This window comes from Ammospiza caudacuta, chromosome 12 (assembly GCF_027887145.1).
Source record: "Ammospiza caudacuta isolate bAmmCau1 chromosome 12, bAmmCau1.pri, whole genome shotgun sequence".
Classification (NCBI taxonomy): Eukaryota; Metazoa; Chordata; class Aves; order Passeriformes; family Passerellidae; genus Ammospiza; species Ammospiza caudacuta.
In genome coordinates, this window is record NC_080604.1 from 6988895 (window position 1) to 7013039 (window position 24145).

Genomic DNA, 24145 nt, shown 5'->3' on the forward strand with positions numbered 1-24145 from the left:
GTTTCTCAGGTGGTATGTTTTTCCCAAACCAGGATTTTGGGAAAAAAAAAAGTTACAGATCTGCACTTCTAAAATGATACTGGAGTCTTCAGAAGTTTGTACAATTGGGAATGTTTGCCATAACCAGAGAGCCTCCTGCTGTGGTGCTTGGTGTTTGGTTAAACCACTGTCCCTGGGCTGAAACTGGGAGAACCTGTATCATTTTCTTGTTGCTGTCATGACTGTGATGTAGGAATGGTTGGTCACTTTTCCATGTTTAATTGCTCCAGTGTCTGGGCATGAGCTTTGCTGTGAAAGGGCCCAGAGGAGCAGCTGAGCCTGCTGAACCCCCATTCACACAACCATGGGCCTGGTTGCTCTTACCTGCCAGCTGAGGTGACATTCCTGAGGGATCACAGCTGGCCATAGCCAGCTCCTCAGGAGCCACAGCTTGGAGTGCTGTCACCTCCACAGGCCACAGCTAAGGAAACACCATCCAAATGAAATTAAATGCATTGCATTTCTTATGGAGCCAAAATCTGTGCAGGCATCTGCTGTGGAAAAACTGAGTTTTGCTGCTTGAAAAAGAATGGCTTGGGCTGTCAGAAAAAATTGAGGGGAAGCATGACAGGAGCAGGAGCTTGGCCAGCGAGGAAAGCAAAGTTTGCCTGGTCTGTGGCTGGTGGAGGTGGCAGAGGGAAGGGAAGCAGCAGGAGCACCCAGGACCTTCCATTCCTGCCAGCTGCTGCCAGCCTGGGGCTGTGTCTGCTGAGCAGAGCACTCACTGTGCTGGTGTGTGCCACAGAGTGAAGTGCATATTTAAAAGCAGAATGCTCTAAGGGGTCTCCTCTTACAGCAGGATGGTTTAGCAGCCCTGGCTTTGTCAGTGAAGGAGGGCCTGATGCTGATGGGAGGTGTCAGCAGTGGGTCATGGCACAGCCTGCTGAGGGGAAGCTGACAGTGCTGGATGTTTGTATTGTGCTCTTTATTTCTGTGTTTAGGCCTGTGCTGGCTCTTGTCTCCAAGGTTCCTCCTTTTGCCTGCAGGAGCCTTTCTGCAGGATCTTCCTGTTCTGCTGTCAGGGTCACATTGTAGCTGAGTCGAAGCAACACTGAGAGCAGGGCCTGTCCTGCTGGAGACCCACAGCACTTTGCTGGGGAGGGAGGCTCTGTCCTGTAGGACAGGAATGTCCAAAGGCCAGGGCATAGTGAGCACAGCAGCAGTGGTCAGAGGGTATTTGAGTTGATCTGTGTACTCGGAGTCTTTCAAAGGGTAAAATGGACTCTTGTGCAAGGCAGGGTCAGGCTGCTTCTCTCTCAGGGGCAGGCCCTGGAAGCAGCCAGCTCCTGCTGGGGCTGGCCAGGGAACAGGATGTATGGCTGGGGAGAAACAGTATTTTTCTAACCAGGTGTGGGTAGAAAAATACTGTTTCTACCCAGCCATACAGGACGGGTGTGTGGTTTTTATTCCTCCTCCTGTGTTTCCTGGGCTCTCCAGACTGTGTTGCTGCTGGTGTGGGGCTGTTCCCAGCACAGTCATTTGTCCAGGTGTGCTTTGGTCCAGGCAGTTGCAGGAACTCCTTCTGGTCCCAAAAGTAAGGCTGAAACCTCTGTCCCCTTTCTAAGCAGCAGCACTGTCCTTGTTGCATGGCCCATGGCTGTTCTGAGTGTGGGTACAATCCCAGTTGGCATCATCTCATCTAATGGGATTCCTGCGAGTAGGAATCCACTTACAGTTAATGAGGATTTTGGTCCCTTTCTAAGCCCCTGCTCATCTGCTCTCACCGCTGGCTGTTGTTTGTTTAATAAGCCCTTGGGGGTGTTTGTGAGGGTTTATCCCTTCAGTGTGACAGTTCAGCACACTTTGCTTCCACAGCCTGTTTGTTTACTCAAATTCAAGCTTTTTTTGCTTTCAGCTTTCTTGCCTGCTTATCAATATTCACTTTGGGTCTGTCTTAGTTATTAGAATGCTGCTTTTATCCAGTACCTCTCATTCACTGAAGTAAGCTGCATCTTCTGCCTTGCCTTAATCACCTCATTTCCTTTCAGCTTCATGTTTGAGCTGTGTAGCTCTTGCTGCTTGAGGACTAATTTCCAGTACCTCTGGATTCCTGAATTTTGATGCTGCATTTCATGCTCCATTTAATTTTCTTTGAATCAACATCAGATGTTCAGCTTAAAAGATTTCAGCCAGTATTCTGGGAGTGCCTGTGGAGACCTCTGTGCAGTCCTAGGGAAATTCTGGGTACATTGCATCAGTTGCTAAGAAAAACACAAACACACCAAATTCCAGCACGTTCTGTTGGTTTGTTGGTTTTTTTTTTTGCCCTATAACCATGCAGAGTATGACTTGTTTTGCTAACTCCTCGTGTTCTTAGCAGATAATGATGCTTTCTGATGCTTTCCCCTTGCTGCAGAAATGCTTCTTGTAGAAGCTTCTTTTTGAAATAGGGTTATTGCTTTGCTTTCCTTCAAAGAGATGTGAGGGTGGCTCAGGCTGTGTGCTGGTGGGTGCAGGGATTTCCAGCACTTGGACAATTCTGTCCAGCAGCATTTGCTGTGTGTGTGTTCCCAGAAGCCTTGGTGTGGTATTCATGGCGGAAAATGGGGATTTACCTAAGGGCTTGAAGGCTGATGACAGAGGAAAGGGCTGATGTGGATGTAGCAGAACTGGTAAGGGCAGAGCAATGCTGGCAGAATTCAACCTCCAAAGAGAATCTGGTGCTGCTTGTTTATAGCCTGCTTTCATAAGAAATGGCTGAAAAAAATCAAGAAACTGGGGTTGGGGAGGGGATTGAATTGCTTTTTGAGTGGATGAGTTTTGACTGATGGAGTTGTGTGTCTGCATGTGCTGAGAGGGCCCCTCACTGTGTGCTCGTGGGGCTCTGCTTTCCCCAGAGCTTGACTGGAGAGACTTGTTTTGAATGTAAACTCTAATAAATGTGGTAATAAAACCACTGGAGCATTCCCTGATGTCAATGTGACATCTGCTACATGCCATGTGTATCCCAAAGTGCATTTAAACTTTATGTTACCAGCTCTTCAGGGAACACTTGATGTTACCAGCTCTTCAGGGAGTTATTCAGAGTTCTTCCAGTGGTTTGGCTGCTCGCTGATAGGATCAGGATTGGCTTTATTGCTGTTGGTGTTAAGGAATTATTTCCTGGAGTGTGCTTGAAACAAGGAGAGGAAGGCTTCCCTCCCTCAAGATTTTATTGATTCCTGTGTGGTTTATGGCCTTTGCAGGGTTCTATTTTTCCTTACACTACATGCATGAAGAGTGGGAGAGAAAGAGGGTTAGAAAAATGTGGTTAAAACAGTGATTAAAGGAAAAAAAGGTTTTAAAAGCTGTAACAGTGAGACCTGCATATGGTGTACAGGCACCAGTTGTCCTGCCAGACCTGGTGTGGTACAAATCTAAGGGATGCATTTCACTGGCAGCAGAGCTCCTGCTTTTGGGTGTCTGAGGGCTCTGTAAAGCTCCTGCCACTGGGATGAGGTCCATCCTGATTCTGACAGGGGCTGGGGCCTTTCATTGTGTTTTGCAGAGCATTTTGAGGGATCCAGCATTACAACTTGCTCACCTTTGTGTCCTGTAACAGCTGCGTGCTGAGCAAAACCGTGGGTTCCGTCAGACCTTTGCTTTAACATTTTATTTTTGTCTTTAAATTTGCAGAATGTAGGTGTGAATAGGTCGAGAGAAGAAGCTTTGAGGACAGTGCCCACCCACCTATAGCTGCAGCTCCTGGGGCAGCAGCCCTTCCTCCAGCAGCTCAGGGCCCCGCGGTGTCGGAGCAGGGCGGGATGGACGCGCCTCCCCTCCCCTTCCAGACATTTCGAATGTGATTCTGCTCCTTTGGACAAAACCTGTGCTCCTGGATAACTCCAAAGGTATCAGTGAAAAGATTGTGGGGAGCAGAGCAGAGTTGGGTTTAGATTTTTCTTATGTAAATTTGTGCAGTTTCAGTGGGTTTTTACTGTTTTTGTCTGTGGATAATGCGAGGTGGTTAATTGCCCGTGTTGATTTTACTGTCAGATTTTAACTAGATTTTATTTTCTTTTTGTAAGTGTTTTTTTTAAGAGTTCTCTTGTTTTTACTGTGAATGATTGCCTAGAATTACACAGAGTTTTTTTGATGGTGTATTTAACATGGGCAAAATTCTACATTTTGAGCACTGGAGGCTTCATGTTGCAAAGCTGCTTTTAATGGGGAAGCCCATCAGCTCTGATAATTGTCCTGTGTTTGAAATTGAACTTTGGTTTGCCAACCACAACTTAAAGTTTTTCTGAAATTCACAAGGGAGATGTTCCCTTTGGAGAATGAAAGCATTAAAGCTGGGAAATTCTGCTGTTTTAGCAAGATTTTGACACTTTCCAGAGACCAGGAGGTCTCTACTGTACTTTGGAGGCAGTGGGGGACATGAGTGTGAGTGACAGGTGGGGAATGAATGGAGAGAGACATGTCCTTTCTGCTGCAGTTATGGGAGGGGATGAGCAGCTTTTCTGGAAGGGAGGGGAAAAGGATTCAGTCTGTCAAGGGCTGGAAAAGCTGCTTGTCTTGTTAGTGTTGTCTTTATATTTTTAGAGAATTTTTGGAATTAATTTCAACATAAAATATATGTTTCTCTTTTATAGCCACGTTTAATATGTACATCAGGAAACAGTACAGAAAGGTTAGGTGAGTTTAACCATTCTAACAGCTCATACAACAGAAACACCAGGTAAATTCTGAAATAATTTTAACAAGGCACACTTGCCTTGGAGTTTTTTATATTGTTTTTAAGCACCTTCCATCATCCCAGTTCTTCTTCTCCCAGTTGCTCTTTTATGCCTAGTGAAACTCCAGTGCTAAAAATGGAATTTTCTGTCTCTGTCAAGGTCACAACCTTTTAACTGTACTAAATCAAAGTGTATTTTGTATGTGTGTTACCAGACAACTGAAGTGAGCTGCCAGCACTGCTGCTGGCTCTAGCTCTGCAATGAGGAGAACTATTCTTTGGTAGTTGAACAGTGTTTTTTCTAAGGATTCTCTCCAATTAATTGAGCTTTTACCATGTGAGTTGGTGGGGTTGTTTTGTTGTTTTGGCTTTTTTTCTTTCCTGAATTCCTGTGTGAAATACCAGGCCCTGGTAACATAGTTTTGCAGGCAAGGGCTAAATTGTCTTTTGTTTGTGCAGGGTCTATAAAATAATGTGCTGCTGTTGTGATTAATTTTTTTTTAATAAGCTAAATTCAGCAATATATTCAGCTCTGGAAGTAAGCCATAGTGCATTGCTGGGTTCTGTTTCAGAGGAGGAATGTGTAGGGTGCAGAATGACCAGGAACACTTGCTTCAAGCGCTGCTGTCTAAAGCTTTGTGTGTGTGTGTTATGGTAATGCCACTTCAGACCTTTATTAATTCAGTGTGCCCATAGTTGTGGGGTGAGGAAAGAGCCTGCCTGGCACTGCTCAGAGGAGTGAATTCATTGATGTGTGGTTAACAAGGCCACCTTTGTGGCACAACTGAAGGAGCAATTTCCCCTCCCACGGTGGTGTGGGAAAGCCGGGCTGTGCCCCAGGCAGCCCCTGCTCCTCTGCTGGGACAGGAGGGGTGGTTGAGCAGTTTTTACACTGAGAATGTCAGGATTTATCTGTAAGAATCCCAGGAAGCTGCATTAGAAAAGTGGGGTTTTACTGGCAGATTGTGAGCTCAGACCTGGCTGAAGAAGTGTGGGCAGAAAAATTGTGTCCCCCAGTGAGAGCTGAGCCCAGGGTTGTTCTCTTTGCTGAGGTGTCTCCTCTCCCCCTTTGTTTTACCTCTCTGATCTCTCAGAGGTGCTGTAACATCCTCGAGGCTACATGTTCTATGTACAGTAGGTATTTTTATAGCCTGCTTTCAGATATACTGTGATGAGTGTTTTACTACAATGGGTGTTCAGTAAAAAGAGTTGTATAGAAGTGTAAATAAACTATTGCGCTGATACTTGAAGAGAAAAAAAAATGAAGTTGTTGGTTCTACAGTAGGAAGGTACTAATCAGTGACTGCATCTGATCCTGGTGGGAGAGAGCAGGTGTAGATGATGAATGTAGATTTGAGCTGAATGTAGATTTGGAGTGATGGGTTCTCCCAGGGTGGAACCCTGACTGCTGTTCTGGGAAGGCACAGTTAAGAATTGCAGTTAATTGTCACTTCTGTAAGTGTGTCCCCCACTCCTGACAGCACAGTCACTGACAGGGGAGGGGCAGACCCTTGTCCTGACCTTCTGTGTTTGTACCATTTGACTGCCTCTGTCCTGTGTGTGCCTGGCTCAGATGCAGTCTCTGGACTGGGATTAACCTGTCCTTTCTTACATCGTTGGCCTTTGTTGTGATCTTTCAGACAAATGTAATAATTTGACCTTTGATCCAAGTAATAAAGATCAAATGCTACAGGGTGCACTGATGTGTGTTTCTTTCATGTCCATTTCCAGTGGCTGAATTGCCAGGTGAGTTCCTGAGCCTCAGCAGAGTTCCACAGCTTCCACAAGCTGGGCTTAGGGAGTTTAGATATAAATGTAAAGATTATATTAACTCATCTTGTGGGTGCTTTATTGTGACAAATAACTATGATTGAAGTAGGAAGCTCAATAATGGAGGAAGAAGTTGGAGGAACTGATTAAATAACTGCATGCCAGGATTTGCACATGATGGAGGAGAAAGGTAAGGCTTTATTAGCTTCACTTGGTCACTGGCATTAACATCTGCTCCACCCTCTCAGACCTACATTGTCTTGAACATGCTGCTGGTGTTTTGGGAAAGGTGAACACCAACAGCCAAATGCTGCCTGTCAGTACAAGTTTGCAGAAGGGAGCTGGAGGGCATTACATTTGCATTAAATTAATGACTGCTTTGTGCTTTTAGAATTACGTACTCACATTTTCACATCCTGCTGATTGCAGCCCTCCAGGTGGTAGCCACTTGTCTCTTCTCTGCTAGGTGGGAGGAGTGTTTTAAGTGTTCTTTAACTCCACTGTGTATTTCTGTTTGGGGAGCAGATAACTTCTTTGTTTGTTTTAGAGCTTTTAGGCTGCTTTCTGGACAAAATCCTTTAAAAGCTGAAACTTCCTGTAGTATGAGGATGAGCCAGAGCTGATGGGTGAGTGAGTGAACCCAGGTGTACTCACAGGAGGCCCTGGGCTGCAGCAGCTCTGCAGAGGAGGTGGAGGAGCTCCCCAGGCTGTGCTGTAACACAGGTAACAGTGGTGCAGGGGCTGAGCAGGACAGGGCTGCCCTGGAGGAGGGGTGGAGCAGCTGCTCTGCAGAGGAAAGGGATCTGTGCCCCTGTGTGAGTGCAGCTGGCACAGCTGTGGCAGCAGGACATGCTCCTGGTACATCAGTCAGGTGCCAGCTGCAGGAGTTGCTGTGTGAAGCCTCCTGAGCAGATCTGGCACTTGTTACTCCAGAGCAAAGCAGGTGAGTACAGAGAGCCAGTTCCCACAAGGAATATTTACTACTACTGCCAGTTGATAACAGCTGCTTTGTGTGCAGAGACCCACTGCTGCTGGCACCCACCTTTGGAACTCCTTACCTAGAAATGCCCTTCTGTTCGGGTGCAAGGGCACAGCACTCACCTTGGAAAGCAGAATCACTTTCTGGTGACAAATGGCAAGCCAGAAGTCACTCTGTAGGTTATGTGAAGGGGAAAAGGCAGGTTCCTGCTCTCCCTGCAGCACCCCACACTGTTTGTTCCCTTGGAGTGGGCTTGGTAAAGCAGGCCAGCCCTGGCATTTGGAAATGCCAGCTGTGTTCTGCCCCTTCCAGCCTCAGATGGCATCCCAGTCATGCTGGCATTGCTTGAGTTATAACAATAAGCTAGAGCTGTTCTTTAGGAGCAGAACAAAGGCAGCAGTGTATTTTTTTTTTAATCTCTACAAAGTATTACAGCTTTCTGCTGCTCTTTCAGCAGGATTAACAGTCTGAAACGACCCAGAAGCTCCAGGGTTCTCCTAGGAATTCTGTAGCATTCCATAATTCTTGGATGAACTGACACATGTACATTTTTGTCTGCCTGCTCAGTGTTGAGACAAATCAACTCATTTGCAATAGCGTTACAAGATACAGAAAGCTCCTGAGAAGCAAAGAAACTTTGCTTCAGCCTGAATTTTATGAGCTGACTGCAAGGTGAAGGTTTTGGAAGGAGCTTTGCAGTCATTACATGAGGTTTTCTTTAATGGCTAAAAATCAAAATTCAGAAGTTGGTGTTGCAAGGCAGCAGGATCTGGTTTTGTGCCCTTCTAACAGCAAGCAGGAGGAACCACAGCTGCTGTGTTACAAACAAGCAAATAAAACTGAAGAAGGATTTTGTGTTTGGCAGTTAAACAGAATAATTCCTCAGGCACAGCAGCAAGTAACTCTGCAGTCATTACCTGGGTTCTGTCCTGCTGTGATTGCTGTGGCTGTTCGCAGGGAGTGGCATTTAGGGGCAGAACCCCACATTCCCAGGCAGGATGGGGCTGCTCCTGGATGCTGAGGCCTCTTTGTCTCAAGGCCTTGGAATAAATATATGTATTTACTGAATAAATATGTAGCATTTATTCACCAAAAGCACCCCTGAGCTGTTTCCCACAGCAGCTGGTGTTAGATTAGGAATCTCTGCTTTCTCCTGACACTTTCTTTTGTTTAATTCACAAAACCAGCAAATATTTTAAGAAAGCAATCAGGGCTGACCAAGCATTATTTTTTCACTGTACTTAAAAGACCACTGGAGTTAAACTGTGTATTGTTAAAAATCATAGAGCCATAAGTGAAAGTTACATTAAACTTTCTTTTAATTGAATACAAATAAAAGAACCAAGGGCTCAAACACATTGTAAAAAGACATCTTCTGTTCCCCAATGTCTTCTCTCGAGCAAAATATACAGCACACACATTATATATATAACATAACTACATTCAAGTACCAAACAGAATTTACATTTTCCCAAACAGAGAAAATAATGCACATGATTCACATACCTTAAACCCAACCATGCATAAAAACATTGCCAATAAATCAGGAGTTGAACATAATTCATCACACTAGGGTGTATTATTCTGAAGTATCGACGTTGTTGGAATGCATTAACACTTGGGAGTGTGGGTTTGTAACCCTGCTTTAAAGTCCAGCTGTTCAGAGACTTACTTGTTCAAGATCTGTTCAAATTTTGGGTTAATAAAAGAAAATCCATCAAATGCAGACTGATCCATGGACTCAATCAGGTTTTTGTCACTGTAGGACAGTTTTGGCTTCTCGCTCAGAAATTCCCTGTCAAAGTTGTTGTAGTCACTTGCTGATTTCTGTATTGGAGAGGGAAGACAGTGTGAGACAAACTTTGTATTTTCTTCAAGAACAAATTACTTAAATACAAAATGTTGTGAAGTAAGTATTTTAGCTCCCTCCCTTCTTCCCCTGCTTTAGAGAAAAAAAAAAATCTAACTCTAACAAGACTATAAGATTATATTTCTTATTGTCATTGGAAACCAACAGAAAAACCAAACCCAGGTTGCTTTGGAGAAGAAACCAAACCTGGATTTGGGATAACACTGGGTTATTACCCAAAGATTATCTTTATTATTTATTAGTGACAAAAGCAATGCAGCATTAACTTACACATCAGACCAACATTTCTTGCCATTAACCAAAATGTTTAAATGCCTGAGAACATTTTACAGGCTGTACTTGTTCAGAGAATAAAGCAATGCCCTACAGCAGCTGTTTTGTGTTTAGTAAATATTCATGTAACAGGAAACTGTTTTACACTCTCCACCACCAAAGACTTCCCACTTCTCTGGGAACAAGCAACACAAAACCTTGTGTGTTTGAAGGGGCAGCTCTCCTCCATAGAGCACATTTTAAAGAGACTGTTGCCTCCAGACCATTTCACCTGTTCTAGGAACAGGCTGGAGAAACACTGGTTTGGGATTTTAAGCACATGAGCTGAAAGAGCAGCATCCCACTGTGATACAGACTGAGTTACAGTCTGTTCTGCAGGTGTTTTTTTCAGATAACATCAGGCATGTACATGAATTCCAAGTTCAGCAGCTTAGAGAATGCTGCTTCTTGCCCCCTTGGAGAGAGTTTGAAGGAGCAGAGATTTAATGCTTGCACAGAGGGCCTGCAGCAGGTACCAGCTGAGCAGCCTGGAGCTACTGCTGCTCATCCCATGTGGCATTTCAGAAAAGCAAACTGTGAGGAACTGTGAACATTCTAACACAGAGAGGAATGGAGATCAAAGCTGTCTGTTGGTTCTCAGGAACATTTTATCCACAAAGCTCCTTGAGAGCAATGGGAAGATCTTAACAGGAAGATCTCAGGGCAGTCAGAGGAGTACAGTGCACCTGTGTGTAACTGAACCATCCAAGAACAATGAGCTTAGAGATATACAACTTTCTCATTTGTAAAATGTGATGAGAGGATGGCAGTGGGATCCTTGGTGCAGGTACAGAATTCACCCCTTACCGTATGGCTGCTGTTTATTAAGAACAAAGAACAACCCACTTACCACTTTTGGCCTGAAGGGAGGGTCCACCTCCCTCTTCTCTAGAGCTGTCCAGTTGATTGTTTTGAAGAAAGGATGGTCTCTGATATTCCCAGTGACCCCAAGTCGTTTTGCTGGATCCCTTTCAAAGAGCTGCAGGAGAAGACACCCAGTAAAGAGCTGCTCCAAAGGTGCATGGCAGTGCAAGAATTACAGGTTTGGTGCTAAAACAACTCGGGGTGCTGACAGCAAAGAGAGCATTGGGAATCAATCTGACCTGGCTTTCCCTTTGTCAGAGCAATTTGCTGACAAACAGCTCCTTGGTGAGGAGATCTGTCTGTCCCTGCACAGTACCAGCACCCCAGGGATCATCAGCCCTACCTTTTCCAATATATCCTTTGATTCCTTGGTGATCCAGCGTGGGTAGTGAGGGGTGTCCACTCGGATGGATTCAAACAGTTCATCTTCATCATCCCCATGGAAAGGGGACTGGCCAATGAGCATCTCATAGAGCAGCACCCCAAAGGACCACCAGTCCACGGAGAACGTGTACCGCAAACCCTGCAGGATCTGGGGTGCACAGGAGGAATTCAGGTAAGAGGCAAGAAGCAGAAATACATCCCAAAAATCAGGAGAGGTATTTCAAGAGAGAATCTTTAATGACTAGAGCACTTAGGGGAAAAATAAAAATCCATCTCTCTGGGAAATCATGGACGCTGATGCAGAGCTGTGGTTTTACCCCAGGCTGCTGTTTGTGGGAATGTGGCCAGCTCCATGGACAGGGCTTGGCTCTCATTCAGAAATTTTCTCCTTTAAATAACCATAGACTTAAAAACAGCCTCTCTAGTTTCTTTACAAGGTGAAAGGAGAAACAAGTAATGATGCAAAGGAGATTCCTACAGAAGTCTTTGATATAATTTATAGCTTTAAAAGCTAGATACTTTCATTGAGCTGCTTTGCAAATAAGATTTAAAAAACCCCAACAAACTAATGCACAGAATTAAACTCTGTGAGATTCCCCTTAAAAGCTCCTTTTGTTCTGAATTCTGGTTGTTTGCACAGGCACAAGTCTCTTCTCCATCTGCAGTGCCCATATAGATTCATTCTGCAGGAGCTTCATGGATGTGCTGGCTACACCTAACCCCCAGTTTTTAAAAACCTGAGCATTTTAACTTTCCAAACCCACATTTTTTTAAACTTATAGATACAGAATATTTTAAAATCTGAAGTGTCTTCTATAAAAAGCACAGATACCATTTTTTTCTCTGATTTTTACTTCTAATTAGACTTGGACTTTTCTGAACAATTAGCCTACAAGCAGGTGATTAATCACAGCAGCTCTTGTGCCACTGAATCCATGCCAGCAGTGTCTGTGCCGTACTGACCTCGGGAGCAATGTAGTCGGGGGTCCCACAGAAAGTGCTCGCCTTGTTGTCACCAAAGACGTTTTCTTTGCACATTCCAAAATCAGCTATTTTGATGTGGCCTTCTTTATCAAGCATCACATTGTCCAGTTTTAGGTCTCTGCAAAAAGTGTTTTTAAAAGGTTGTGCTTTAAGTTGTTTTTGTAATCAGATGGACACAGTTTGTTCACTGATAAACACACAAAGGCTTTTCAAGAAAAATAATCATCCACCAACACAATCCATCCAAAATGGTACTTTTGTGCTTTGAAGGCATGAGGAACAAGGGAAGAATTCTCTCTTGTCAAAGCAAAGAAGAGGCTGAGGTGCATATACAGAATGTGACCTTATAATCCTCCACATTTGCTTTCAGATGCAGAAGCACAGCCAGAGCTTCTGTTGCTGCTGGAAGGCAGCGTGAGTTAATGCCCCAGCAGCTGACACAGCAGTGCTGCACCAGCTCCAGGGCTCAAAAGGAGGATTGTGCTGGATTCTGAGAGCCTTTGGCAGGAATTTCATTGTTTGAAACCTGCCCAACTTTTAGCACTACCTGTGACTTATTCCTGGTTACAGCACAAGTTCATGTGTTGCGGCATGGCCTGTGAAGGGTCCTATTCATGTCTTTTCTCAGAACAACACTATTCAACCAAGAAAGAGCTTTTTTCCCAGCAGTTTCCAAAAGCTACATTCCCTCCCTTTGACCATGCTGCATTTTTTGTCCATCTGGCTGCAAATGCACATACCAAGGAGGGCAGGCTGAGGAGAAACTGAACAGCCCTGTGCTTACCAAGGGCTGAAACAGAGCAGAGAATTTCACATAAGAACAGAGCAGTCTTTTCTCCTGGGTAACTCAAGTTCCCAGTACCAGCAGTGGATCAGGGTCTGGCCCTTGATGCTTCAGCCTGCTGAGGCAGAGGCATCGATGCTGTGGTTCCACCAGAAGGCAAAAGCAGAGAACTTTCACCTCCGTGGTTTGCTCAAGGAGCCTCTCCCTCACCTCCACACTAAGTAGACTCATGATTTGAAGGCAGAGTTTGAAAATAACTGAAACAAAACTACTTTTGTGTAACACAAATCCCATTCCATCGTTCCAGTTGCCAAGGAAAAAGCCACACAAATAAAGATTCATCTCAGGCATGTTAATGGCCTTGGAACTACATCAGATCTCTGACAGACAGCTTGTGTTTGTTACAGTCAGGAATTCAAAGATGCATGAAGTGCTAAGGCAATTCCCAGGTCCCAGCCTGGAGCTGGCTGGTACTCACCTGTAAATAATGCCTTTGCTGTGAAGAAACTGGAGCCCACATAAAATTTCAGCTGCATAAAACCTGAAAAGACCAAAAACATCTTTTAATCTTCACTCAGTTACCACAGCCAATGCAGGCAGCCAAAATAATGCTGTGGGCATCTTTTCGTGGAGTGAGAAGCACTGTACATATCTGTAAATCCCAATGCGTGTGTGTTTTTGCAGGCAGATGCTGCAACCTGCAAGGTAATCCCTTCACCACACATCGGCAGTGTCCCACACCAAACAGCAGAGGGGACAGCAGCTGCTGTCAGGCTTCATCCCACTTCCCTCAGGGAACTCCATCCCTGGCCTCCTCTTTAGAAACAGTCTTTGCATGGTTTTAGGGAAAGGCACGTGCCTTTGAAAGGAGCTATGGGAGCTCAGCCCCCAGGATTGCTGCAGGAGGGACTGGGCACCAATGGCAAGGGTGGAATTGGGCCTCACCCCTCCCTCTGCACCTGCCTGGAAAATGCCATCACTTCAGAGGCACTCTCCTCAAAAGAAAGAGGTGATAATCTAGGGGACATGAAGGAAAATCTGAAAGAATGCTTCCCTCTGCCCCAAAAGGCATATTTTTTTAAATTGGGGAAGTACAAAATTATTTCTATTTCTGTATAGCAGATGAATGTTGGTCCAAAACAAATAGCAAAGAATATACCCAGAGAGGACGCCAGTTGCACAGATGTTTGCTGGGATCCAGGTAAGATGGAGAGGCCTTATCCACATTTTTGCTGGGGAGAGTGGGAAGGGAGCTGCCCTATACAACTGGCTGCTGTTGATGCCAGAATTCTTGTGATCCCATCCAGTCAGCAACCCTTAGTGCAGTGCCAGTAACAGAAGTGATTTAAGTAATTTTCCTGGGGCTTACTGACAGGTCCAGTACCCTCCACTGTAACTTTTCAAGGTTTACATGCCACCCCTTCAATGATGCCATTACAACACCCATGGTTTGGATGAGAGAAGTAGAAACTGACCTCAAACTAAAAAACATAGCTAAAGTAACAATAATAGAATATTTTTGCATCCTTTAAACATCACTGGAGCTGAAAAATATAAGTCACAGATAACTGTCACAAGTGCAGTTACTAAACCAAGTGCTTACCCATTTAATTAGCATCTCATGGAATGTACAGTTTTTTGTACTATCATGTCAATTTAGCAACAGCAGTAAAGTGCTGAATCTTTACTCCCCATGCTGTTTCCCATTTTTTTTCCATCAGAATACTGTCCTAAAGTACACTGAAGCTGTGCCTTTTGCTTTTCAGTGTTGCCTCATGTTGCAATTTATTTTGCACCTCCAGGAACAAGCAGCCCATAAAGTACAACATCACAGTTATGTAAATTCAGGAAGCCCAACTCCACACATCATTGAGTGAACTTCATTGTATTCAGCCAGTGCCTAGAAACATATTTTCAACCATCAGCCACTGCAATTTGACTGCAGGTGAGGAGGGGCACAGAACCAGGGGCCACAAACCCAGAGATGAGCTCGTGCCTGGAGGTGGGGAGTGAAGGGCTGAGCACTCACGTGGCTCTGTAGAGGTCGAAGCGCCCCTTGTCCTGGATGTGGAACATCAGGTCTCCCCCATTCAGGAACTCCATGATGAAGAACAAGTGATCCTTTAGCAGATAACCAGGGAATGGAACAGTTACTGATGCCATCCAACCATAAATGAAGTAGCAATGTGCCTCCAGGGGACCAAGCTGCCACCTCCCTCTTCTCCTGAAGGATTTTTGGTTTCATGCACCCCTGTGAGGTTCCTACAGAGTTGAGTGGCCTGGTCTTGTAAATATAAATATCTGATCCTCTATTCTGTGTGTTTCTACACTTAACACACACTGAAACAGACGTACTGATTTCAGTCTGTGACAATCATCCTTTTTCACTCACCAAAGGTAAAACTCAGATTAAGGACTTAAATAAACTCCTTCTTATTCCAGACTGCATAGATGTTTTTCTGATCTTATTCTGTCCTTATCAAGGTATGTTTGGCCATACTCATATTTACTTTCCACTAGGCCCATGATTTGCACAGAGCACAGGAAAAGGACATTTAATTCTTGCATCACTAAATTACTTTCATTTGACTGCCGGTATCAGCATCCATTAAAGGCTCAATCTGTTGTGTTGCTGTCATCATTAAAATTTTTCTTACCTTTGTCTGGAACGTGCTGTAAAGATGTGTGAGAAATGGATTTTCCCAGGCAAGAGCAAGGACCCTCTTTTCCACCATGGTACATTCCACATCATCATCAATTAGCACCACGTCCTTTTTCAGAGCTTTGATAGCAAAGAATTCATTCTTCCCTTTCAGCTCTGCAAGCAGAACCTACAAACAATGAAAGGTGAGAGTACAGCATGTGTAGGAAAGACTGGTGCTGATGTATCAGTGAGGGAAAGCCAAAGGTGGTGCACTGGCAATTAAAAGACACATTTAAATGGGAAAGATGAGGGAGGTTTGGGAAGGTGAAGCTGCTGGGCACAGATGAGGAGATGGGGCTCAAGGACCATGACCCACAGGCAGTTTTTCTGTCAATGCCTTGTGAGTGCATAAAGAGCAGCCAGGTAAAGCCTGGTCTCTCACTGGAGCTGCAGATTCAGAGACAGCAGTGGACAGAGCCTGTGGAGGTCACTCTGCCCTCCCAAACATCCCCTGCCACTGCACTGGGCCATGGGGAGGCTGCTTCTGTGTGCAGGGAACAGAGCTAAAATGTCCATTTGCACTGGATATGTGCATTAAAGGGCAATTCCTCTGCCTCTATGCTAAACATTGACAAACTGCTGTGCCCTATAATCACTTTGGGGTTCACACAAGATCCAGCTGATGAATTTCCAGTGTCTTTGACAAAGATGTCCACATACAATTCTGTTAGAAGATGACCCAAGAAGCTGTGAGACCTTTCTGGTTGAAGGAAGGAGCCCATCGCATTGCAGAGATCGAGTCAGGCAGACACCTGAACTCAGTTTGTCACATACCTTTCCAAAGCTTCCTTTGCCCAGCACTTTGTGGAAGACAAAGCTGTCTATGTTGAATTTTCTCCTTGCAGTTCTTGGCACTGGCTTGGTTGAGTTTACCTCCCAGAGCTTGTCATACTCGCTGTTATCTGCTGAGAAAAACAGGGAGGGCAGAGTTCAGGGGATGCAGGAACCCTGCAGGACTCAGAGCCCTGGCTAAGAATGAGGTGCTGACACAGCATTGCAATGCCTCTGCTGCTGGAATTACTGGTGAACCCAAACATAAGGGACAAGTCCTGGGTAAACTTTTCATGTGGCCAGGAGATGGTAAAAAGAAAGAAATGCTGCTTCTTTTAACAGCACTTATTAAAAAAAGAGAGTCTAACACAAAGTAAGGATGAATAACTTTTTAAATTGTCTGGTAGGTAAGTGGCTGTATTGAAACATTGTCTGTTTCCTCACCTGTTGAGTCTCCTCCTGGAGCTTTATGCTTCTTATCAAAATCTTGATAAATACCAACACTTTCTACAGATCCAGAATCAGACTTGCGTGAAGATCTCTGGGGAGAAGGGGAACATTTGAAATTATATTAGCACTGTTACTTTAGAAATAGAGTAATAGCTTTAAATGTAACATGATGGCAGCATAAACCTTTCTTTTTAATTATTAACTCCCAGTATGTATTCTTCTCAAGAAATTTGGTTCACAGACTATTTAGTCACCTTCTTTACAGCTTCACATCGGCCATTTGCTTTATTTCCTTCAAGCAAGAAAAGAAGTCACTGAAATTCCTGAACAGTCTATGTTCCATTGTTCATTGCAAAATTGTTAAAGGTATAATGGTTTGAACCACAGTGGAAAGGATTTGAACTGTGGGGAAATGTCCCCTTGGATGTCTGCTCATGTGAAAGAGGAGATGGGAGTCACTGTTTTACTGACATGCTGAAGCCATATCTGGATGTGTCCTTAGCACAGGGAAACAACTTTTACATATGGAAGATCCCTGAGATCAAATTTCAGTAATGAAAAGATTGAGCTCCTGTGTCCTGAAAGAGCTGCCACAACAGCTCTCATTGTTTTCAAAGCAAATATCCTGTGAAAGCTTAGGAGTGCACATCTCAGAGGAAGCACTGTTGGCTTTGTGATATATTTTCCTGTTTTATTTCAGAGCTTGTGTCTGAATCTTTATTTGCAGAAGCTGACCACAAAGTATCATGCTGCAGCAGGAGATGAACAATGCAAGCTATGGGGCCAGCAATAATTCCAGAGGGGTTTTCTGTGTGTGTGTAAATATATATGTATATATATTTATATCAGATGAATAAAAAATGAGACTAGCTGGTATATTTCCCCTTATTCACTTAATTTTATCATTCAAGTGGAATTTTAAAGTTGAAGCACGTAAAAACAGATTTGCAGCATTCTGATGCCACTGATTAGCCCACTAAACAGAAAGGAACAGAAAAGTCTTGGCACAGCAGAAAAACAATATTGGATTTCAGGAAGCCACACACCTTTTAAAAAATTCTTTAAGTGGCATACCCCCTTCCCTATTTCAGTTTCAAGCTATTGATATCTTTGTTAGTCTCTATAAGTGTCAAATTAAAAAAGACAAAGCTGTTTGCATTTCCTCTTTTTCAAATACAGTTTCCCATAAAAGTGATGCAGAAAAGATGATGTGAAAGCTCCCAAATGCTCTGAAAACAAGTAATTACCTGAGAAAAGGCAATAAAACTTACCTGGCTAACTTGATTTAAAGCTTCAGCTAGCAACTTCTGGTTTATTCCACATAAGTTTGCCACCTTCTTCTGGCATTTATGATGCACATTCATTCCACATTCTAAAAGAAATGTAAGGATTGTTATCCAAGCATCAGGAAAATGCTGACATTACAACAAACAGGGCTGTTCTGTGCAGTTCAGAAACCCTTTTTTAAGACCAGACTGGACATGGACCTGTCATTGCTACCAAAATTGCAGTTTTTATCCTTTAACACAATGAAGGCTAAAAAAACATTTCACAAGGGAAAAAACCTCCAATCATCATTACTTTATTCTCAAAATCTGTGACAATGAGGATCATACTGCCTTTTTGTGAGGGAATTATAAAAGCAATATTTACAGTAAACACTTTGAATGCACTTTGAGATGCTACGTTGAGTCAGTCTCCAAATTTCAGCTATTCCCAAGGCAGTAATTTTGATAATGCTCAAGATTACGCCTTTGCAGTGTTTCCTGGCTCCTTCAGCAGCTCACTTTACCTGAGCTGTCCCATGAGCCCAGTGCCTCTGTCTCTCTTTTGCACAAAAGCTTTTTCACCCCATACGGACGAGACGAATCCCACCCTACCCGACACAAGGAAAGGCACAGTGTGCACCACCAGCAGTCCCAGTGGGGGAACACTGGAAAAGCACAGAGAATGCCAGCTCCCTCCTCCTCCTCACCTTCACACTTGAGCCCCTGCCTGACCAGTCCCCAGAGCAGGCTGCCACAGTGGTCACAGAAGGTGGGGCTCATGTAGTTGTAGACGCGGAAGCGGTGCGGCATGTCGATGTTGAAGCGCTCCTTCTGGAACTGAGCACAGGCACAGCCATGTCACCTCAGCCCTGCTCCCTGCCACAGCCTCTGCCCACACACACACAGCACCCACCCTCACTGAGCTTTCAGATGCTTGGCTCACTTGGAAGCTTTGCCCACTGCCTGTTACAGGACTTTGCGCAGCTTTAAGCAAAGACAGAACCCTGGGTTGCACAGCCAGGCATCTCCCAAATGGAGCTGTCAGCTTCTGTGCAAGGTTTTGTTAGTTCAGCAATGTTTAATTACATAATTACACTCTAAATATATTGTTTCAGCTCTTACCATTGTGTCCCTGCTGTTGGCTGCAGTACCAGTACACCTCCCAATGATTTTATCAATGCATTTCTTATGAATAGCAGCATTGCATTCTTCAAGACATGCACAAGGAGAAAAAAGGATTCATTCAGATAATAAATACATGGGATGAGGTATTTGCATTTATGGCAGAATGTGAAAATCACATTCCTTTAGCATCATACAATAGACACAAAAAGTTCATTTTCTATCAAGATAATATTTTTTAAACTGGCTGCTCCGCCCCTTTTCTTTTACCATAAACTTTATTTCTAAACTAAATCACCAATGCCTCCAGCATTTGATAACAGAAGGAAGGACAATATTATGCTTTTGAGTTCTACACTTTGATAGCTCCTCCCTGCTTGGAGTAATGCACAGATCTATGCCAAGTCAAAGGTGATTTTCAATTCAGCTGTAAAACCCCTCAATAGTTGTAATTTACTTTAGAAAAGGTTTCACAAAAAACTGCTGTCATAAATGAGTGTAACTCTTCAGTAGCATTACACACTTCTGAGAAGAATAGCTAAGTCGATACTGAAATCCTAGGTAGGAATCATAGGTTCCTTTGGTTATTGTGCAAAATTGATATCAAACTTCTACTACTTTTTGTAGTAGAAAAATAATGATGATGCATTGTGCCATGCATATCTACAAATTTTTTTCATGATCTCCAGATTCATGTGGAAAGCAGCATAAGAAGAAATTAAAAAAAAAATTTAAAAATCAACTTACGTCTACATTTGTATCCCTGCTTATTGAGTCCCCTGAAAAACAAATTATAAAAAAGGAAATAAAAACATTTTCTGGAAGAAAAGATGGCTGATTTTTATTTTATTTTCACCATGTCAAACAACCAATTAATACATTGGTCTAAGTTTTGGTAATCAGAATCCTCTGTCTTAGGAAAGCAGGGTTTAGAAGATAAGGTCCTGTATTTGATAGACCAGCAAATTAGGAGTAAAACCCAGAAAAAACCAAGGTTTCAATCACATGGAAAATCCTCCCAACCTAACTTAGGACAAAACCAGCCTTACTATGAAAGGGATCCAAATCCTCTGTGGGTCTCTAGGCTGCCATCAGTCACTCCACATCTCAAACCTGGCCATTATTTTCTCAGACCCACCCCTCTTGTTCTCATCAGCAGAGCTGCTGATGATCATGACCAGATATCACCTGATGCTGATGGAGTTTCTGCCTATTATTTCAGTGGCAAAATGTTCAAGCTCTATTTCTCAGTGTGAAAGACAACTGTAGTTCTCAGGTATAAAAATGCTCTTATTGAGTATATAGCTTTAATTTCCCAACACAAATTTAATTGTCATTTTGCCTGAGTATATCTGAAGCAAACTTTGCAGTAATTTAGCCCTTGGAGGTGGGGGAAGCTTAGATTTTCTTTCTTACCATACAAAGTCTCTGCAGACAGAGCAAAATGTAGGCTGTCCAAAGAAGGTGGCAATAAATTCATGACTTTTGATGTAGTGGATTTTGGCTTGCTTGATGGCTCCTCTCCTGTTGATGGTTACTGTCCCCTCGTCGTCCCTCATCGACTGTCTGCAGTCTGAGGGGGACACAAGAAGACACACTTTTAATACTTCCAGGTATTACAAAGGTTAATATTTGCTTCTCTCAAATGTTCAGTTTATTTTCCTGTTTCTGACTCATGTTTCTGTTCATTTTACACCTGCATTCTGCAGACTTTCAGTCCATCAGGGGTGGTTCAGGAGCCCACACTGCTTCCCAAGGTGTTCTGTGCAAGCCCTTCCCACTCCTGCCCACACAGAAAAAGCCTTCAGCTGATGAACTGAGGGCAAAGAGCAGGGATGGAGCACAGTTTTGATAGAGAAGTGACAACCACTGTTGTTTCTTGAAAAAACAAATCTATGATTTGTGTTCTGTGATTTATGTTTAATATGAGTAAGTATTTTATTAGAAGCAGGAAGGTGAGTAGAAGCCTTTCCATCCTGCTGCTCCACAGGCCCTCCTGAGCCAGGACCACAGCAGAAATTCAGATGAACTGCTGCAGGACCTTCTGGGTGACCACAGGGCCATCCTAATGCAAGGTGACTTTCTTCCAGCCTCCAGGATCATTAAGGAGCAAGGACAAAGGAGATTTTCAGTTAGACATTTCCATTTTGCTGTTTCATAACATTCATGTTTTGTCTTTCCACGAGTCACACTCTCATTCCTTTCCCCTTCTAGCCTCCATAGAGTCAAATTATTCAGTATTACAATAATACTACCTGCTCCCATCTATTGCAGCATCTAATACTGGATCACATAGAAATCATGTGCAGCATTAGGCCAAGGAATAAAACAAAAAACAAATTCTGAGGCTCCAAGTTCAGCTGGCTCACACAGGTCCTCATTAGAGGTTATGGTTATTTTCACTCATTTCCAAGGAAGCTTCTGAGTTTCTTTTATAAAAATGCAAATTTGTGGCTGTAAGACTGAGACACAGACTATTTAGTCTTAACTAGGAATTTTTGAGTCATTGGGGCTTGTAGCAGAGGTAACCCAGTGCAGGTATATCAAGAGACTGGGTAACTGATTTAACCTGAGAACACATTTCTTGTCTGTTGAGGGACAATCCCATCCAGCAGGAAAAGAAAAAGGCTTGAACTAGCAATGAGGAGCTGATCAACTGCTAACTCCATCAGCTCTGGCCAGCAGCTTGTGGGTCCCAGCCTGGAAGAAATGTGGACATAGCTCATGTGTCCCAAGTGCTGTAAAGCTGAGGGCAAAAGCATATTGGTGTGTGCAGGCTGGGAATTTCCACAGCAACGGAGTAAGGAAAGAGCCAGAGGAGCGTTTTTCCCATTGTCAATATAATAGTTTTTTTTAATTTGCTCTGTTGCATTGCTTCCTTTTATCACTATCAGGGGAAGCCTTGCTTTTAGCACTGACAGAAGCAGATTTGTGTCCTTTGCCAAGTCACACTCAGTGCAATGCCTGAGCTCAGTACAGAGTTACCCAGGAGCTCTGGTTTTCTGGCTGCTAAGTGCACTTGGTTCTTGTCATTTGTTTTAGCTGGCTGCCACCACTGCTACCCCAGCAGAGTGCTGAACCTGGAACACAATCTGTCATCTGGCACCTTTCTGAGTGTCCCAAACTAATTTATCTGTCACAGCCAGCAGCAGCCACACTGCAGCAGCATGTGCTGTCTTAGAAAAGAAATGGCATCATCAGCTCAGGTATTGAGGAAAGGTTAAGCATATTAGTGAAAAGAAAGTTCAAAAAAGGTCTCCAGGTTTTGCCACTCGTTATTAATGTACTTTTCTGAGAAATTTGCCACCTGGTTCAGAGAAAAACCCACCCTGACAGCCCCTGAAAGGACCTTCCAGTGTGCATGGTGACAATCCCTGAGCCACCCCTGTCCCTCCAGGAACAGGATTCCTTTTCCTTGTTCAAACAGGCTGCTGAATTCAGCCAACACAAACTCTTCAGCTGCTGCACTTCAGCTTGCGGCAGTCTGCAAACTGTGCTATCTGTGTTTGATCCTGCTGAGCAAACACACAGACCTCACCCACTGCTGCTCAAATGCTTCAGGGAAACCACACCGGTGTGCTGCAAGGGAAACAAGGGCAGCAATACCTCACATTGTTTGCTGCAGCAAAGGATGTCTTGGTATGGAGATTTAATCAGTAACAGCAAGGAAGCAGAGAAAGGCCTTTTGCTTCATGGCAGTGTTCTGAGGAGATCACCTGTGATGCAGCAAATTACCAGACAAAAGCCTTCCTGAAGTCCCTAACAAGCAAACCAAGTGTTCAGTGAGGAACAAACATCTCATGCTGAAATACATGGAGCAATTTAGTATTGGTGATACTGTGTGCAGAATTCTCTGACAAAACTTGTTTTTATAGGAAACACCAATGTTTCCTCCCTGTCTGAAGCCCTGATACCAAACTTAAGAGAAATACATGAGATTGACACTTATTTCTTTGAGAGGGTAATTATATAAACTAATCACTTTGGGATTTTTCCTAATTTTTTTTTTATTTTGCACATTTTCCCTAAGTATACTTTAATGGGGAAGAATGCTTGAGCACATCAAAACCTCAAAATCTCCACGTGAGAACACAGAGACTTTACAACCAGCTGCCTTGCCAAAACCAACCAATATAACAAAGAATAGCTGAAAACATTGTCTGGTTCAGAAGCAGCTCAGAGTTTGGAGAGCAGCTGTGAGTCAGGTTCATCTGGAGTTGAGGTGGCTCTGAAATGATGGCGTAATTTCAATTTACTGTGGGCATGTTTAACAAGTTATTTTTAATGCGTAAATTGCCTCTAATGTGTATTGCTCCAGAAAAGTTTTAAGCAGCTCAGCCAACCATGGAGTTAACTGGAGAATAAAGGTTTAATTTCAGAGACAATCAACAACTGCAGGGAAGTAACTTTCACCACCACTGTATGGATGCAGGGTGGAGATGATGGAGATAGAGAAACACAAAGGGAAAAACTTTGCTTCCTGCTTCCCCCTCCAAGCAAGCCAGGATTTCCATAAATGAAATGTTTGTCATGAACAGCACATGGTCAGAAAAGAGCAGGTACAGAACAGCTGAATCAGCAGCTAGGGTCCAGGTAACCTCTGCAGCAGCCTGCAGTTGACATTAATCATTTTGGACCTAGCACACACCATTAAACATAATCTATTTCCTCTGCTGAGAGCTGTGGTTAATATTTATCACTGACATGCTCGTATATTTCAAGGTGTCTTCTCAAAACTCGCAGCTGATCTGACACAAACGCCCAGAACTCCTCTGTGCTGGACATTCATGCAGAAACCACGAAGCAGGGCTGGGAATTGGCAGTGCAGCCCCCCAGGCTGCTGTGAACCCCCCCTGCGTTCTCTGCTCAGCTGCAGGGCCTGTCCTGCTGAACATTTCCCAGTGCCCAAGCCACCAACACAACACCCAACCCATGGCTGGAAAACATTTACCACAATAATACTGCTGGGGCTCTGCTGAGCTGTAATGAACCTCAAGGTGAGATGTCACATCGTCTCAAATGAACCTCAAAAGTCCAACAACAAAGGAAAACAACCTCAGGATACCCCTAGTAGTTTTTCTTAAAAAAAGAATTGAAAAAAATATTTACCCTCTTCAGAGTTCATTTTGCATTTTAACCTGCTCATTTCATGGTGCTGTTTGTGGAGAGAAAAGAGAACAGTGCTAC

At 43.7% G+C, this 24145-nt stretch overlaps 2 protein-coding genes across 4 annotated transcripts in view; one reads left to right on the top strand and one right to left on the bottom strand.

Moving 5' to 3' along the window:
- Nucleotides 1-3995, top strand: part of LOC131563204 (6-phosphofructo-2-kinase/fructose-2,6-bisphosphatase 4) — a 32879-nt gene extending 28884 nt beyond the window's left edge. For both annotated transcript variants that reach the window (XM_058813122.1, XM_058813126.1), the window contains one exon: nucleotides 3655-3995. Coding sequence is in view for 1 of the 2 variants with exons in the window: in XM_058813126.1 (XP_058669109.1) it covers nucleotides 3655-3714 (60 nt within the window). In the remaining variant the exon portion in view is untranslated. The remainder of the gene's footprint in view (nucleotides 1-3654) is intronic.
- A 4751-nt stretch (nucleotides 3996-8746) lies between these two features.
- PRKCD (protein kinase C delta) overlaps nucleotides 8747-24145 on the bottom strand; it is a 60015-nt gene continuing 44616 nt past the window's right edge. The window contains exons 5-18 of one of the 2 annotated variants that reach the window (XM_058812701.1): nucleotides 20375-20531; nucleotides 19706-19737; nucleotides 18959-19044; nucleotides 18544-18673; nucleotides 17840-17940; nucleotides 16563-16659; nucleotides 16122-16249; nucleotides 15301-15474; nucleotides 14673-14764; nucleotides 13122-13184; nucleotides 11839-11977; nucleotides 10835-11023; nucleotides 10478-10606; nucleotides 8747-9272 (exon numbers count right to left, since the gene is read on the bottom strand). In XM_058812701.1, the coding sequence (XP_058668684.1) occupies nucleotides 9114-9272; nucleotides 10478-10606; nucleotides 10835-11023; nucleotides 11839-11977; nucleotides 13122-13184; nucleotides 14673-14764; nucleotides 15301-15474; nucleotides 16122-16249; nucleotides 16563-16659; nucleotides 17840-17940; nucleotides 18544-18673; nucleotides 18959-19044; nucleotides 19706-19737; nucleotides 20375-20531 (1676 nt within the window). In that variant the 3' untranslated portion in view covers nucleotides 8747-9113. Of the gene's footprint in view, nucleotides 9273-10477; nucleotides 10607-10834; nucleotides 11024-11838; nucleotides 11978-13121; nucleotides 13185-14672; nucleotides 14765-15300; nucleotides 15475-16121; nucleotides 16253-16562; nucleotides 16660-17839; nucleotides 17941-18543; nucleotides 18674-18958; nucleotides 19045-19705; nucleotides 19738-20374; nucleotides 20532-24145 lie in introns of both variants that reach the window. The other variant, XM_058812700.1, reaches the window with a different exon arrangement.